At 47.3% G+C, this 16,134-nt stretch overlaps 1 protein-coding gene across 1 annotated transcript in view; it reads left to right on the forward strand.

The window, feature by feature from the left end:
• The window catches only part of FAM20A (FAM20A golgi associated secretory pathway pseudokinase), a 47,047-nt gene that overhangs the window by 22,413 nt on the left and 8,500 nt on the right, over positions 1-16,134 (forward strand). Inside the window, exons 3-8 of the mRNA XM_075584758.1 lie at positions 2,298-2,348; positions 4,533-4,611; positions 5,295-5,387; positions 7,918-8,033; positions 11,674-11,854; positions 15,650-15,759. Of these exons, the coding sequence (XP_075440873.1) occupies positions 2,298-2,348; positions 4,533-4,611; positions 5,295-5,387; positions 7,918-8,033; positions 11,674-11,854; positions 15,650-15,759 (630 nt within the window). The remainder of the gene's footprint in view (positions 1-2,297; positions 2,349-4,532; positions 4,612-5,294; positions 5,388-7,917; positions 8,034-11,673; positions 11,855-15,649; positions 15,760-16,134) is intronic.

The raw sequence follows: 16,134 nt of genomic DNA on the forward strand, positions 1-16,134 counted from the left end.
CACACATAATTATAGATGTGCTGCACAAACTGCACTGAATCTATATTCTGCATAAAACATGAGGTACAGCTGATGTAATTCACTCACCGCCTCGCAGCACCGTCTAAATCTGTAATGACAGATGCCTGACAACTTTATGTATTAGCGACCCATCATGTAGTGTTCGCAGGGAGCGCTGTGGCAGTGTTAATGCAGCTCCAGCCTGTGACCTTGGGTTATGCGGAAGGTCATTGAACATAGCAGGCAGAATGCTGGCATCTGGGCCGGGAGGAGGTTAACTCGCTCTTCCTATCTGTTGGATTTCAGCAAAAGCGCACGGTGACACAAACATGTTAGGAGCAATGTATAGGGAAACTGCGGAGAAGGAGCCTATAGTGGCATCTATCAGTCATAATATATATACAGTATATATATGCTGTATATGTGCTCTATATATGTACACTGTACTCTCTACCCAGCACATTGCCGTCCTTAACCCGATTAGTGATGTTTAACCCTTTTAATGCTAGAAGTGCAGTGAAGGTGTAGAGCAGTGTTTGTAATCTTTTTTGGTTAAGGAACCCTATAATTATATTGTGAAATTCTGAAGAGCCCCGACCCTCTCTAATAGCGCCTCTGAGATCAGATGCATTGTAAGGAACCCCGACCCTCTCTAATATCGCGTCTGAGATCAGATGCATTGTAAGGAACCCCAACCCTCTCTAATAGCGCGCCTGAGATCAGATGCATTGTAAAGAACCCAACCCCTCTCTAACAGCGCGTCTGAGATCAGATGCATTGTAAGGAACCCCGACCTTCTCTAATAGCGCGTCTGAGATCAGATGCATTGTAAGGAACCCCGACCCTCGCTAATAGCGTGTCTGAGATCAGATGCATTGTAAGGAACCCCAACCCTCTCTAATAGCGCGTCTGAGATCAGATGCATTGTAAGGAACCCCAACCTTCTCTATTAGCGCGTCTGAGATCAGATGCATTGTAAGGAACCCCAACCCTCTCTAATAGCGCGTCTGAGATCAGATGCATTTTAAATTCTTCTCTATTTGGTACTATTTTCAAGCGACTGGAAAATTACAGGGAACCCTTTAGGGATGCCCGGGGAACCCAAGGGTTCCTAGGAACCCTAGTTGGAAAACACTGGTGTAGATGTTTGTGACGGTAGCTATTGCTTGAGACTGCAACACGATCACTTTCCCAGGGCTCTTACAAATAATATAATAATGTGTCATCTTTGAGCTACGGAAGGAAGCTGCAATACTGAGCAGGAAGACCTTGGCAGTCACGCTAACTGACTGGTCTCTGCGTGTATGTGGTGGAACGATTTAAAAACAAAACTTCTTTTTGAAGCGCAGCACCCACCGAGCCTGACACAGCTCATGAATCAATCTGGGAACCTTTACAAAATGACTCAGGCGTGTCGAATGCTGCTGAGTGCGCCATAATTACAGCACTTAGCTGGGTCAGTGTGAATGTGCCAGCGGAAAGCATACTTAACAGAGGACGCGAGGGCAGAACGTAGAGGTCATACATGGCCAAGCTGTGGTTAAGAGGAACTTGGTTCATGAGCTGTGACATTGCTGAGGACTGTGAGGTCTCACTTACCCTGGCAGATATTGTCACTTGTCAGTGATGAGTATAACTTACTGAAATGCAGTTGTGCATATTTGGAGTGGTACTTATTAGGAGTAAGTCTCACCCATAAGGAGTAAGCCTCACTCAGGAGTAAGTCTCACTCAATGGAAGAGAGTCTCATTTATTAGTAGGAAGTCTCACTCATTGGAAGACACTCTTACCCAGGAGCGAGTCCCAATCATTAGGAATAAAGTCTCACTCACTAGAAGATATTCTCAGCTATTTGGCCTGAGGCTCACTTATTAGAAAGCAGTCTCACTCATTGAAAAGCAGTCTCATTCAGTTGAAAGCAGTCTCTTTTATTTTCTAGTTTGTCTCACTCCCAGTAAGGCAACATCACTCTACAACAAGTGGAACTCACTTCCAATGAAGGTGTCGGACTGACGACAGTTCCACTTTTTAAAACTCATTAAACGGCAGCTGTACTTGTTGGGAGGCAGTCTCACTGGTTAGCAGGGAGTGTCACTCATTGGAAAGTAACCACACTCATTTATTTTAACATCATTTGTCTCACTGTGAAGACAGTTATATTCAGGTGTCATTTCTTGGTCCCAAATTTCCCAACCTTACTCGTTGGAGTTCATGTCACCTGAGAACCTGGTTGATGGAGATTTTTTTTCTTCCAAGTCGATGGAATGACAGAATGATGCACTCTCTTCTCTTTATAGATTCTACTCCAGATGAGAAGGCATTGAATGGGGAATGTGACTGCACCCAGAGTAAGTACAAAACCGGTGACACAGGGCTTGAAGACTTCTTCTACCCGAAGGCTAGGCTGTCTGCTAAAATTCCCATTGATATTTGGCCAGAAGGTTCATAGATCTTCCGAGATCATGTTCTTTGATGTCTTCACCCAATGGAGTCTGGTCATCCGTGATACTTGTTAATCGGCAGCCGTTAGGCCTGTAAGACTCATAAGACAGAAGGTTATTGACCAAGAGGCTTACTGACCCAAAGACGTCCACTCTGAGAGAGAAGAAGTAACTGAAAAGCCATGGCATAACGCAACAGACTCAAGTACTCATGGGCATCGTGCAATACAATGTATTCACTACTCAATCATGCCCTGAGCAGAAGGCCAGGTAGGTTTAGAATCACTGAGCCTTTGTCTAATGGCCAAAATTGGTGCTTCATTGGACAAATATGAGTTACCCCATAGTCCTTTGGAGAGCATGACTTACATGTGACATATCAGACACACAGTCCAGGTTATGGTGGGTGAAAAAAAAAGATGCAAAAACCTGATAGTGCACAATGTAAAGTGAATATAAAGAAGACCTAAGAGGCACCCACACGTTTCACGCAGAATCCCCAGGTCTGTTACAGTTTCCAAAACACTGTAACATGTAAAACTGCAGATACTCAGAGGGCTGGACATGCAAATTAAGGACATACATTATGTATGAGGATTCTCTGAGGCACCACCGGTGCAAAATATGTAATGTGTGTATGTATATGTATATACATACTGGACACCTAACAAGCTCCTATTGAACCCCCAAAATGACCACAATATATATATAAGCATATGAGTGTCACAGAGGAGTGCTACTGAGCATGGCAATATATATTTAAAAAAATTAGGTGTCCAGTATGTTTTACAATTCTTGTCCAGCTAGTCATGGCTGATTGGAGGGTGGCAACCTCCTTCCTAATTTAAGCTCACCCCCTCCCACATTTAAATGGTTATGGGCTCACTCCATAGCATCTTCCACTCAGGGGAACTTGCCTGCTTGCAGTTTGGCTGTGACATCTCTAATACAGAGTGCTTTTCCTGGTAATGTACAGGTTAATAAAAGCTTCAGTCAGACTTAGAACTTTGCAACTAATATTGATTTAAGATTGACTAAGATTTACTATAAATCATTCTTCCTGTTATTACACAGGTTATTAAGAATTTATATTAGCGTTAGGGACCCCTGATATGTGGTCTGCCGTGGCGTTGGCTCAGGGGCTTACAACAATTTTGGCCAAAAATGTCAAACTAAAAGACCATTTTACTTATTAGATATTTATACATATATATTTAGGCACTGTACCGTGTATGAGTCTCACTGGATGTGATAAAACTGAGCTTTGTCTGTGTTTAATGTTCTGTCTCTGGTTTTAAATGTATATACACACATACACATATACAATGGTGTTTTGTAGGGAAAAGTGCCGGAACCCTAAGCTACAATGCCACACATTAATTGAAACTACAATAAAGAATTCCGCTTTAAATATAGAAATGTGGTAGAAAAGGCGTATAACCTGAAAAATATTCTATAATCTGGAAAGAGTTACTTGTTGTTCCCTAAAAAAGTGGCCAGAACTTAGTTCTCCCACATAAATATACACAGCTCAACCCCCTTATAACGCGGTGCTTGGGGTCCAAAGAATCACATCACGTGATAAGCGGGTCGCGTTAGAAATAATGTACAATTGTATGCGTTGTACAATAAAGTATTTAAGACACCAATGATCGTGTTGTAAAGTATTCATAAATACGAAAATTGGGAGCCACGCTTGCATCGCGTTATAAGCGGATTCGCGTTTTAACAGATCGCGTTATAACGGGGTTGAGCTGTATACACACATCCCTTATATTGCACCAGGCACCTCTTACACATAGCCCCTAAAGGGTGTTGCGTTTTAGCTTCTCGTCCCTTTTTAACAGGAGTATTCCTAAGTCATCAACCAAAGCAGCGGTACAGTGACGTCTAGAGTCAGCAATCCATTAAAATAAGGCTATTTTTCCTGGACTCCTCATCTTGATCTCGCATTGCTCACTTTTGAAAACCATGAAGACTCATGCACCCACATCTCTCTATTAACCCCTTCACTGGGAGAAGGGGTCAGCGTCTGGGTGATGTTTGGTGCTATTGTTATGAGACATTCTTCTCCTCTTGTCCTCCTTTCAGTCGTGAAGCCAAGCGGCACCCACGTGAAACTGATCCTGAGGTTCCAAAACTTTGGGAAAGCCATGTTTAAACCCATGAGGTATGTCCCACGCGTGGTCTGTTGCTGTCTTCTGAGACCTTGTATAAACCTTTCCCTGGTGGGACAACCATCGTGGATCTTCTTATTGGTAATTGGAATGGGGCATTAGACTTCAACTGTGATAGTTGGTGGGCTTTAATGTTTTGATGGGGTCTTATCTAATTCAGTGCTGGAGTGGTCTCTAACACAAACACAGGAATATCCCTAAATCATTGACTAAAGCTGCAGTACAGTGATGTCTAGGTTGTAGATCCATAGAGCCAGCAAAACATTAACGGTAGGCTCTTTTGCCTGGACTCATCTTTCATTGCCCACTTTTGGAGACCATGAAGACTCATGTACCCACAACTATCTATCCCAAGCAGTTTTCCATTCCTTTACTGCATTTGCCCCCAACCACCTCTGCTGGGACGTTATTCCATGAATGCACCACCCTTTTTTGTAATGAAGAAGTACTTCTTCCCATTTGCACTTAGTCCAACACCCTCCAGCTTCACTGCATGGCCACTGGTCCTAGCCCTTCTCACTCTCTGAAATATTGTCAAACAATAAAAAGGTTGAGACAGCATTGTCGGTTTGAAGCCCCTTGAACATTTGCCTCGGTGCCCATGTTTTATCCCCGGGTCTTATCGCACACGCTGGACCTCTTACCACTCACGTCTAACCCGCTCTCTCCCTTTTAGGCAGAAACGAGAAGACGAGACCCCTGAAGACTTCTTCTACTTCGTGGATTATCAGAGACACAACGCTGAAATCGCAGCCTTCCACCTGGACAGGTATAGCCGCGGGACACACACTCGCTGCTCAGTAGTAGAAACTGAGGGCGGATCAGAAACTTTCGAAGCATCAATGTTCCCTGCTTATTCTTATACTTCGGGGTCTACTAATTCTTCGGCTTTCTGCAGTGGTCAAAATGGCTTTAATAACAGTTATTGCCACTGCGATAACCCAAAAACAACATTTTTAAGGCTATGGGGCCTATTAAGGTAGCTTTGATACAATCACTGCCATATCGAATGGTTTGACCCTACCAATCGGTCTGACATTTGTGTTATCACCAGCGGCGGATTTCCAAATTTGTCGCCCCATGGCACTTGCAGAGTGTCTGCCGCCTCCTTGGTTCCGCCCTCCTGCTCCGTTGGAATCCCGGCGTCAAATGACGTCACCAACGTGACGTCGTACAGCGGCGCTTTGCCATGGAAATGCGACGTCATGACGTCGCAACGCCGTGGCAACGAGACGCCATGCGACGTCACGGTGTGGGCGTCCGCAGCATCATTTGACGCCGGAATTCCAAAGTAGCCGGAGCGCGGCAGTAAGGAGGCGGCCGACACAGGCAAGTAGCTTGCCATTAGGTCCGAGAGGCCTGACAGTGCGGCAAAATTATATGGGGGCGGAAATTTTTTGCAACCCCCAAATTTTGCCGCCTTAGGCCCGGGCCTAACGAGAAATCTGACACTAGTTATCACGGTATACAGAAAGAGTTATCGCAAGTCAAAAACCGTGAGGTAGGAAAAGCAGAGTCACGTCTCGTCACCCTCGAGGTGGCGAGATCAGAACGTGCGAGCTGCAGCCGCGATGTGCGTCTCTGAGCTACCTGAATAGCTCGATTTCGGTTCCAGGTTGCGAGCGCTACCAATCGGGAAGAAGCCGTTTTCTGGAGCGTTTGGCGTGTTATCGAAGCTTTCTGCATAGCCACACATGCAAACTCGCTACACACGTGCTCAAAACTGTCTGAGTCACTGAATGGGCCCCTATGGCTCTTATTCTATAAACTGGGATAGTGCCGATCCAGCGCGGCACCACTAAAGCCTTATTGATGTCAATGGGACTTTGGGTTGGGGAGCTCCGGGGAAGCCCAGTTTGTAGAATAAAGGCCCGTGTTGTAGAATGACAGAATTATTATTTATGCCCTAATAATAAGAAGGATTTGTGAAATAAATCCGTTTGAGCCTACAAAGAAAGTGGAAATGTACATTCCCCCCCAGGAGCAGCTTTAAGCACGGCCTTCCGGGGAAAACATTATTATATTAACCTTTCCTTTGTGATCTACAGCAAATAAAAATACCCCCTCCCCCCCCCCCCCCCCCGTGTGAGCACATTCACCACTCAGACAGCTCTGCCCTTCCCCATTATCTCTTAGCATTAGCATACCATGCGGCAACTGCAGCCAGGGATTCTGGGCAATGGCACGCAACGAGCACAGTGCTGCATGTCGCCTGTTGCTTCTGGTCCATTTTAACATGGGACCCCTATAAGCGTATGCCTGCCGCATTACACAGCGGGGTTAAAGAAGTACATGATGTAGAATGCCACAGGAACGGTGAGAATTTTTTTGGGGGAAAGGGAGCTTGAGGACTGGAGTTTAGCACCCCTAAAGCTGTAATGTACCCCTGCTGTAATGTAATGCTGAGGTAATAATAGGTAGGTTACTTGTGTCTATACAAGGAGTGGCCAACTCCAGTCCTCAAGGGCCATCAACATAGGTCATGTTTTAAGGATATCCCTGCTTCAGCACAGCCAGTGCAGTAGTTGACTGAGCAACTGGTGAAGCAGGGATATCCTTACAACCTGACCTCTTGGTGGCCCTTGAGGACAGGATCCGGCCGCCCCCCTGGTCTACACTAACTCCCTGAAAACGAATGTGCTGCACTGTATAATCATGCTAAGCATCTCTACACACTTACAGCCACCCGAATCTAGCCTACTCTATTCCCTGCCTAGCAGCAAAGTGTGTGTATGTAGTCAAAGGGTGTTTAAAAAAGTAGTGGTGCTGAGCCAGATTAAGTATCTGTGGAGCAAAGCCATTTTGAACCCCGTTGTAGAAAGGTTTATAGAATATGTACGCAGCAGAGGAAGCGGTGTGCTCCAACACACTACACGTATGAAACACGTGAAAGCTGCAGTCCAACCCCCGGAGCAGGTTTCATTCAGCCGAGGGGACCCCGTGGTTACCGTGATACAATTCGGGAAAGGTGCTGGCGGTTAAATTCCCCCTCACCGCGCGAGCCAATAGGAAGCCACAAGGGATGACGCATGTGGCTTCCTAATGGGCAGCGTCACGCGAAAGATTTCATCCGCCATTTTGTTTCCCCGAGGGGCCGGTCCCAGCGGCACCTTCTCAGGTGTATATCTCGGGGGGGGGGTGGGTTCTGAGGGTTCCTGGAGCTAAAACACGTAGGCAAAGCACCTTGACCCATTGGCGCAAAGTGACACGAAATGACGCAGTTTCGGGGGCGCCGTTCCAGTTGGTGGCACTGGTTACATTTCACTCCCGTCACGCAGCTCCCCTCTTCTGTAACGCAGGATCCTGGATTTTCGCCGCGTCCCGCCGGTAGCCGGGCGTCTCGTCAACGTAACCAGCGACATCTTGGAGGTGACGTCCGACGAGGAGCTGCAGGGCGTATTCTTTGTGTCGCCAGGTACAGCGCTCTGCAGGAGTTGAGTTACCAGGTTCAGGTGTACTTACAATAGGGGAATATTACTCCCCCTTTATCAATTAGATAAAATGTCCTAGACCAACGGGGGCGTTACTCTCATGTCACATGCAGGGGACAGACCGTATTCCTCCTGTGTGACGGCTTATGTATTTACGGAGCCTTTAACGTGCTGGACAGGGCTGGCTCAGCGGAACCTGTTTGAGTGGGAAAATCAGTGTTATGGGGAATGTTTGCTGTTCAAATGAGGTTTGTATTTGACAACGGCAAACAGTCATTACAGAAAACATACTGCAATGTTCTCTCTCTCCCCCCCCCCCTCTCTCTCTCTCTCTCTCTCTCATCCCCTCTTCCTCTGCCCTCTCTCTACCTCCTCCCTTTTCTCTCTCCATCCTCTCTTCTCTCTCTCTCTATCCCCATACTCTCTCTTTTCACTACCCTCTCTGCCTCCTCCTTTCTACCCTCCCTCCCCTCTCCCCTATTCCCTCTCCTCCTCCTCTCTCTCTATCTTCTCTCTTATCTCCCCTCTCATCTCATCTCTCACTGCTCTCTCCTCCTCCTCTCTCTCTACCTCCTCTCCCTCCATTCTCTCTCCCCTCTCTCCCTCCTCTCTCCTCCCTCTCTCCCCTCCCCTTCCTCTCATCTCTCACCACTCTCTCTCCTATTCCCCCTCCCCCCGCCGCTCTCTCATCTCTCTATCCTTCCTCTCTCTCCCTCCATTCTCCTCTCTCCTCCCTCCCATCTCTCACCCCTCTCTCTTCCCTCTCCTCCTCCTTTCTCCCTCCTCTCCCTCCATCCTCTCTTTCTCTCGGGGACCCACGATTACTGGGGTTTACAGTACAACACAGATATTAGACATTAAACCCAGCTGCATAAGTCCCAATAACACAAGTCACAGAAGGTTCAGTGCTGACAGATACATCAGGGATAATGGTATATACAGTGTGAATAGCTTGTTCAAATCCCCCCAAATCCCCCAAGCTATTGATGACATTTTATGAAAAGCCACTTACTGTATCTGTATCTCCGAGATCTCACTGGTCGAGACTTACCTGTCAACACTCAGTAGATTCACCGACTTCCGGGCGTCTCATTGGTAAAGCCAGGCGTTTGTCATTAAAATATTATATTTGTTGTTCAGAAGCCTGAAATCTCCCTGATTTTGGTGCTTGGAGGATGACACCTTTATAAACCTGTACTAGTCAGACCTTCCAGAACTGCCAGCAAATACGGACAGGATAGTATTCTCATTAAGCCTTACTAACACTCTGATTACACACAGTAACACACTGATACACACAGTAACACACACGTTACCACACTGATACACACACGTTACTACACTGATACAGATTACTACACTGATACACACACATTATGATTAGCACACTGATACACACACACATTAGCACACTGATACACACACACATTGCCACACTGATACACACACACATTATCACACTGATACAGACACACACACATTACCAAACTGATACACACACGTTACCACACTGATACGGATTACTACACTGATACACACACACATTGCCACACTGATACACACACACACACATTACCACACTGATACAGACACACACACATTACCAAACTGATACACACACGTTACCACACTGATACAGATTACCACACTGATACACACACATTACCATGGGGATACTGTCACGATGACATCAACTTTTATCAACACATTTATATTTCTGGGTACTTGATTGAACAGAACAAGTTGCAAAATAAATTGTGATTTATTTCCTTAATAGACAAACACACGACATCTGCAGAATACACTTAAAACAACACTCACTGGGAAAAGGAAATGAAAGAAATTGTCCTTGGAACGAAAGAAATTGTCCTTTGCTTGCCAGTGCAAGAAATGCACCCTTGGTTTTAAAAGTCCTGTGGTTATGTGGTTGTTAACCCCTTCACTCCTGGACTGGTTGCTGCTGTACTGGAACAAAGTCTTGCATCTTTACATCATGGATTAAAATTCAAGAATTACACTGGGACTAAATGGAAAGCCACATTTATATACTGCCCAAAGCTATCTTTAACATGTGGATCCAATCCCCTCATGGGAACAAAAAAAACCACGAATAGCCAAGTGACCCACAGTTCATAAGACCGGTCATAAGGGCTGTCCGGTGGGCAGGGCGCATAGGTCAGGTTGACACCCATGCCACTTAGCATACCTGGGCTACACCCATAACTTGCGGCCACTAAGTCTGATTTTTGAACGGAGGGGTCACTAGCCTGACATCTGCTGTGTATCAGTATGTCAGTTTTGTATACATTATGGGTCTCTGGGTCTTGTCATAATTGACACTCTTTTAGACAGGGGGACTCTAAATCTGTGGGAGCCTTTTGAGGCTCCATCATAAAAATAATTACAACCCTTTGAGGCTTGGTCATAAAAATACCGAAGCTCATTCACCCATATCACAGCTGGATGTCCAAGTAATTCCTGCTTGGACTTACAAAAAAATACCTCCCGCCTTACATTTAAGATCTGCTATCATGTGTTGTTTAGAGGGTATGGCAAGCAATGCATCTTGTCTTTTACCCTCGCAGACAGGGAATGGCCTGCATATGGGGAATAAAAATGGCGGGGTCAGGACAACAACAGTAATGCATGGCAAATCAGGTATTAACCCTTTCCTCCCCGTCACAGATACACACACATTACCACACTGATATACACACATATTACCATGCTGATACACACACATTACCACACTGATACACACACATTACCACACTGATACATAATACACAATACACACACATACACACATTGCAGACAGTGATACACAGAGTACACACTCATTAGCACACTAATACAGACAGGCAGATATCAACTAAACACACATACATTAACACTAATACACATGTAGAAGCACTGATACACAAACAATACAGTACATACTCATTACTACACTAATAAAAACACAATAAACACACATTACCCAACGGATACAAACATGCAGACACACTGATACATAGAGTACACACTCATTAACACACTGATACATAAAGTACACACTCATTAACACACTGATACATAGAGTACACACTCATTAACACACTGATACAAACAGGACAACATACACTAAATACACACAAATGAACAAACAATACAAATTGACAAACTGATACACATGCAGAAGCACAGATACACACACATTAACACACTGATACACACACAGTAACACGGATGCACCCACAGTAACACACTGATGCACCCACAGTAACACACTGATGCACCCACAGTAACACACTGATATACCCACAGATACACACAGTAACATACACTGATACAGACAGGTAGATATATACTAGATACACTGATGTACAATCTAAACACAGACACACTGCAACAGTATATACAACGATATGCAGACCCACACATGCCTATATACTATGATACATTGCTGACAGTGCACACACATGCCGCCTTCCCATTACGGTGGAGGATTGAAGCTCCCTCCATTTGAATGAGGCTGAACTCTGCCCAATCAAGGAGAAGACGCCTCACAGCGCGGTGAGAGGTGGGCACCGTGACACGGGGACTTTAACACTTGTGTTTGTGTTGTTTTCTTTGTTGTTGCAGCCAACAACGTGTGTTTCTTCTCGAAGTGCCTGTACACGTGTAAGACGGAGTACGCTGTGTGCGGGAACCCTTACCTGTTAGAAGGCTCCCTCTCCGCTTACCTGCCCTCCCTAAACCTCGCCCCACGCCTCTCCATCCCCAGCCCCTGGATACGATCCTACACCTTCATCGGAAGAGAGGAGTAAGTGAGGGAAAGGGTTAACATGTTTAATCAGTCGAGCCACGGCCATTTCAGCTCCTTGGGGGACCACCCTGCGCCCGACATCCTTATCGCCAGAGTTGGTGTCGGTATATCCTAGTTCCTACATCTCTCACGGCACATGGGCCACAGAAAGCCGGGTTCCTCTTGGTCCACGTGCCACGGGAGATTGAAGCCTCCATATTGTTTACCTAACCGGGAAAAATGGTCACCTTTGGCGGTAGGTATCAGGGGTGGTGGGTCCCCTGGGGGGGGGGGGGGGGATCCCCGGGAGGGGGGGGATCCCCGGGAGGGGGGTGGTCCCTAGAGCAGAAATGAACAGGGTTCGGAATCCGGAGACCCCTTGCTTCACATCTTGGTGGAAGCCCACCTTTAATGCTATGAGTGCCGGGGTGTATGGGACACACGAAGGCAGAGGTGGGCAACCTATTTTTCAATGTAGCCACAGGTGCGGCGAGAGAGAAGTGAGAACCGCCACGCCGTGCTTTCCGTTTACTTGGCGTCACTACTAATTTTAGCTCCCATAAAAAGATAACAGTGCAAGGCCGGGCCTAGACTGCGACCGAAGGCAGAGGGGAGTATTGGGTGGCAGTGTTGTGCCAATGACTCATTCAGAAAGCGGAACCCAGCACCCGCCGTCAGGAACAGGTTTATTCGGCGGTGGGAGCTGGCAAACGCAAATTCGCCACATGTTCATGGCCTATTCGCCACTGGTGGCGATTGGTGACAGGGTTGCCCACCTCGGCCCCAAGGGTTAAGGGAAGGGGACAGATGTGTCGGGAGTGTCTTTGGAAGACCTTGTTGTAGAAGAACTCGGTGACTCTCTTGCCAAATGAGAACCAGATGTTTACCACACTTCTTGTGTTGACTCACCACCCTAAACCCCCCCCCCCCCCTCACCCCCACAGCTTCCGCTATCCAGATGTTGTGGCTAGAACTGTATAAAGAAACTGGGAGACTCACATTAACCCTTACTCTGCCACCCACTGCGTCGCAGGAACATGCGGCTTCTGTCAGGGACTGTGACTTGGAGCAGATGTTGCAGACCCCTCTGGCAGCCATTTTTAGGGCTGAAGCAGGAAAACTATTCTATGGGAGGGGGGGTGGGGGGAGGTCATTTTTTTTAATCCTTTTAAAAATATATATTTTTCTGTATGACTATGTCTAATCCAAAAAGAAATGTGGTTGGGAGAGTCAGCAATTGGTTGGAGCGGGTATAAAAAATGGCGGCCGTTTGGGGGGGGGGGGGTGGGCGGAGTCCCTCATAGGACCAAACTGAAGCGCTGGCAGGGCCATGTGTAACACTGTGGGGGTCCCCGAGATGTAACCACTACATCACGGGGTCAGGCACTTCAGGGGTTACGTTGTACCCGCAGAGGGCTCGTTTTCCAGGGGAAATGGCAGAGGACTCCTCCTTTTTCCGGGTTAAGGGAGGCCGCGATCACGGTCTGACCAGTGGTCACTTGATCGTGGTTTGCTGGGTGAGCCGCGGCACTGGCGCATCCCAAAATCCGACACCTACAAGTAGTTTTAAATTATTTAATTTTTTTAAATTAGTTTATAACAGGGGCGGCCAAACCCAGTCCTCAAGGGCCACCAACAGGTCAGGTTTTCAGGATATCCCGGCTTTAGCTCAGGTTGCTCAGCCAGCCCCTGCTTCAGCATAGGTATGTCAATCAGCCTCTGCATCAGCACAGGTGGCTCAGTCTTCGAGCCACCTATGCTGAAGCAGGGATATCCAGAAAACCTGACTCGTTGGTGGCCCTTGAGCACTGGAGTTGCCTCCCCCCCGCCCCCCCTGGTTTATAAACATGGTAAACGGAGTCTTGGGCTTGATGCCCTCTTTGGTGTGATGTCACTGGATCTTTAACAAGAGTTTGCACAGGCAAAGCCCCACCCTCCCTCTCCTCCTCCTTAACCTTCACCGGCTATTTGAGTGGGTGGGATAAGGGTAGAGGAAACGTTTCACTGACCCATTCAGAGCCCTTAAAAGAGTTGGGATTGGTGCTTCATTTCCAAAGACACAAAAGCGGCGAAATCTTTGCTCCATGCACAACTACATTTATCTAAGGAAGATAATTAGGTTGTTCAATTCTTTACAAAACTGTATGATTATTTTTTTGCGGGACACATTACGCGGCCCCTCTCGCAGGGACGGGGGTCAGGGAAGCTGTTGCGTGGGGGGGTGGGGGGGGGAATCATGTATTCTCTGTGGCCATTTTCCAAACGGATTTACTGAAAACAGCTGGATTGCGACACGGAGAAGCCAGGGGGAGGGGGGTGGGAGCAGCCACTGAGCAGTGCAGCCACGCTGTGTCGCTGAGTTATCGGAGGTAGAGGTTTGTTTGGAAAACCCACTGAAAATGTCCACTTACATAAAACATGGCGCTGATCCCCGTACAGATGCTGCAAGTGCTTCACCTAGAAAAACAAAAAGAACGATTCCTGCGCTCCTACCAATTAGGCTAAAATAATATTCTCATGAAAAAGGGGTATTTCGTTAAACCCTTTGGCCAAAGCATTTGTAAGCCTGCATGCTTCATCTATTGGCAGACATATTGTTGCTCAGTGTTACTTTGATGCTAGAAGGGCTAGTGATGAAGTGTATGGGGCCATCTGTTTTTTTTTTTAAAAGGGCGTCCCACTGAATTTTATGGGGTAATCTATTTTTCAAGAGGGTGATCCCACTGGGTCATCTGATTTTTTTAGAGGGCGATCCCACTAAAGTTTATGGGATCAGCTGATTTTTTTAAATAATGTATCCTGATTTTTCAGAGGCTGATCCCATTAACGTATACGGTGTGCATAACGGGGAGATCCCGATTGTAAACAGAGTGATCCCATTCAAGTGTTCGTAGTGTTTTTAAGAGGATGACTAGAATTAAAGCAGCAGTGCGCACACACCCCCCCCCCCCCCTCTCCCCACCCCAACATTTTCTTTACATGGATTGGAAGCAGGGGGTCTCCGGAGCTGAAACACATGAATGTTTGCATGGCGAGGGTTAATGCATGCTGATCTCACGGGATGTAGTTTAAAGCAGCAATATCACCCACCACCCCTTCTACTTTCAGTTCTGAGGACCCCGAGATACTTATCTGTGAAGGTAGCACAGGTACTTCCTGAAATGTTACTGCCCCGCGTCACGCAAACGGTGTCACAGCTTCATATTGGCCAGCGTAACAAGGGGGTGGTGTAAACCGCCACAGCGGTGTCTGGAAGCAGGGGGGTCCCCAGGAGGGAAAAATAAGCACGTGTCCGTTCCAGGGAACCCCCCTGCGTCCCACCCGGGTTAAAAAAAAAAGGGGGTGGGAGTTAAAAAAGATCAAACAATTAATCTAAGAGAAACACCCCCCCCCCCCCCCCCCAAATCTGCTGAAGTCAGATGGACATTTCTCTGAATTTATTGTAGCAGAAAAAAAGCTCAACGTTTCGGGGGTTAACCCCTTAGTCAGGTGCGATAAAAAGAAAAAAAAATAGTGCCGCCGCCCCGCCGGGATCACGTGACCGCTCTTTGGGAGGGATCTCGCGATCGCCGTGTCACCGATAACGCACACAGCAAGGGGAGAAGTCCTTTTCCGTTCCTCTGCCAGGCCAGATCGCAACGGGATCTAAGCTGGCAAACGGACTAAAAGCCTGTTCCTTGGTCCCTGACAGTCAGACAACCTGATATTGTACTGGTACCGTCATGGGGCCGCCAATGGGGGAAAAGGAGGGACTCTCCTTCTAAGAGTGTGTTAAGGAGTCTGCCAAACTTACCCACCCTCTTTATTTGTCAGGTGGGAAACTAATCCGTCGTACTGCGACTCCGTGAAGCTGCTTCACCCTTACACCAACACCAAGAGGCTGCTGAACATGATGGACCTGGCTATATTTGACTTCTTGATAGGTAACTAGCCACAAATATCAGATACTAGCTGATATACCCGGCGTTGCCCTGGATTTACCCCCCTTGACAGGAGGGTTCCCCCCCTCCCTTCACACCCCACCCCCTCTTCACAGCCCTGTTCCCCCCCCTCCTTCCCAGCTGCGGTCTCCCCCCCCTGCACCCCACATCACTCTCCCCCCCCCTACACCTCACATCAGTCTCTCCCCCCTGCACCTCACATCACTCCCCCCCTGCACCCCACAGCACCCTCCCGCTCCTGTACCTCACATCAGTTTCCCCCCCTGCACCCCACATCACTCCCCCCCTGCACCCTACATCATTGTCCCCTCCCTGTACCTGACATCACAGTCCCCCCCCCCCTAAATGACCCCCCGG

The sequence above is a fragment of the Ascaphus truei genome, unplaced genomic scaffold, assembly GCF_040206685.1.
Source record: "Ascaphus truei isolate aAscTru1 unplaced genomic scaffold, aAscTru1.hap1 HAP1_SCAFFOLD_737, whole genome shotgun sequence".
Lineage (NCBI taxonomy): Eukaryota > Metazoa > Chordata > Amphibia > Anura > Ascaphidae > Ascaphus > Ascaphus truei.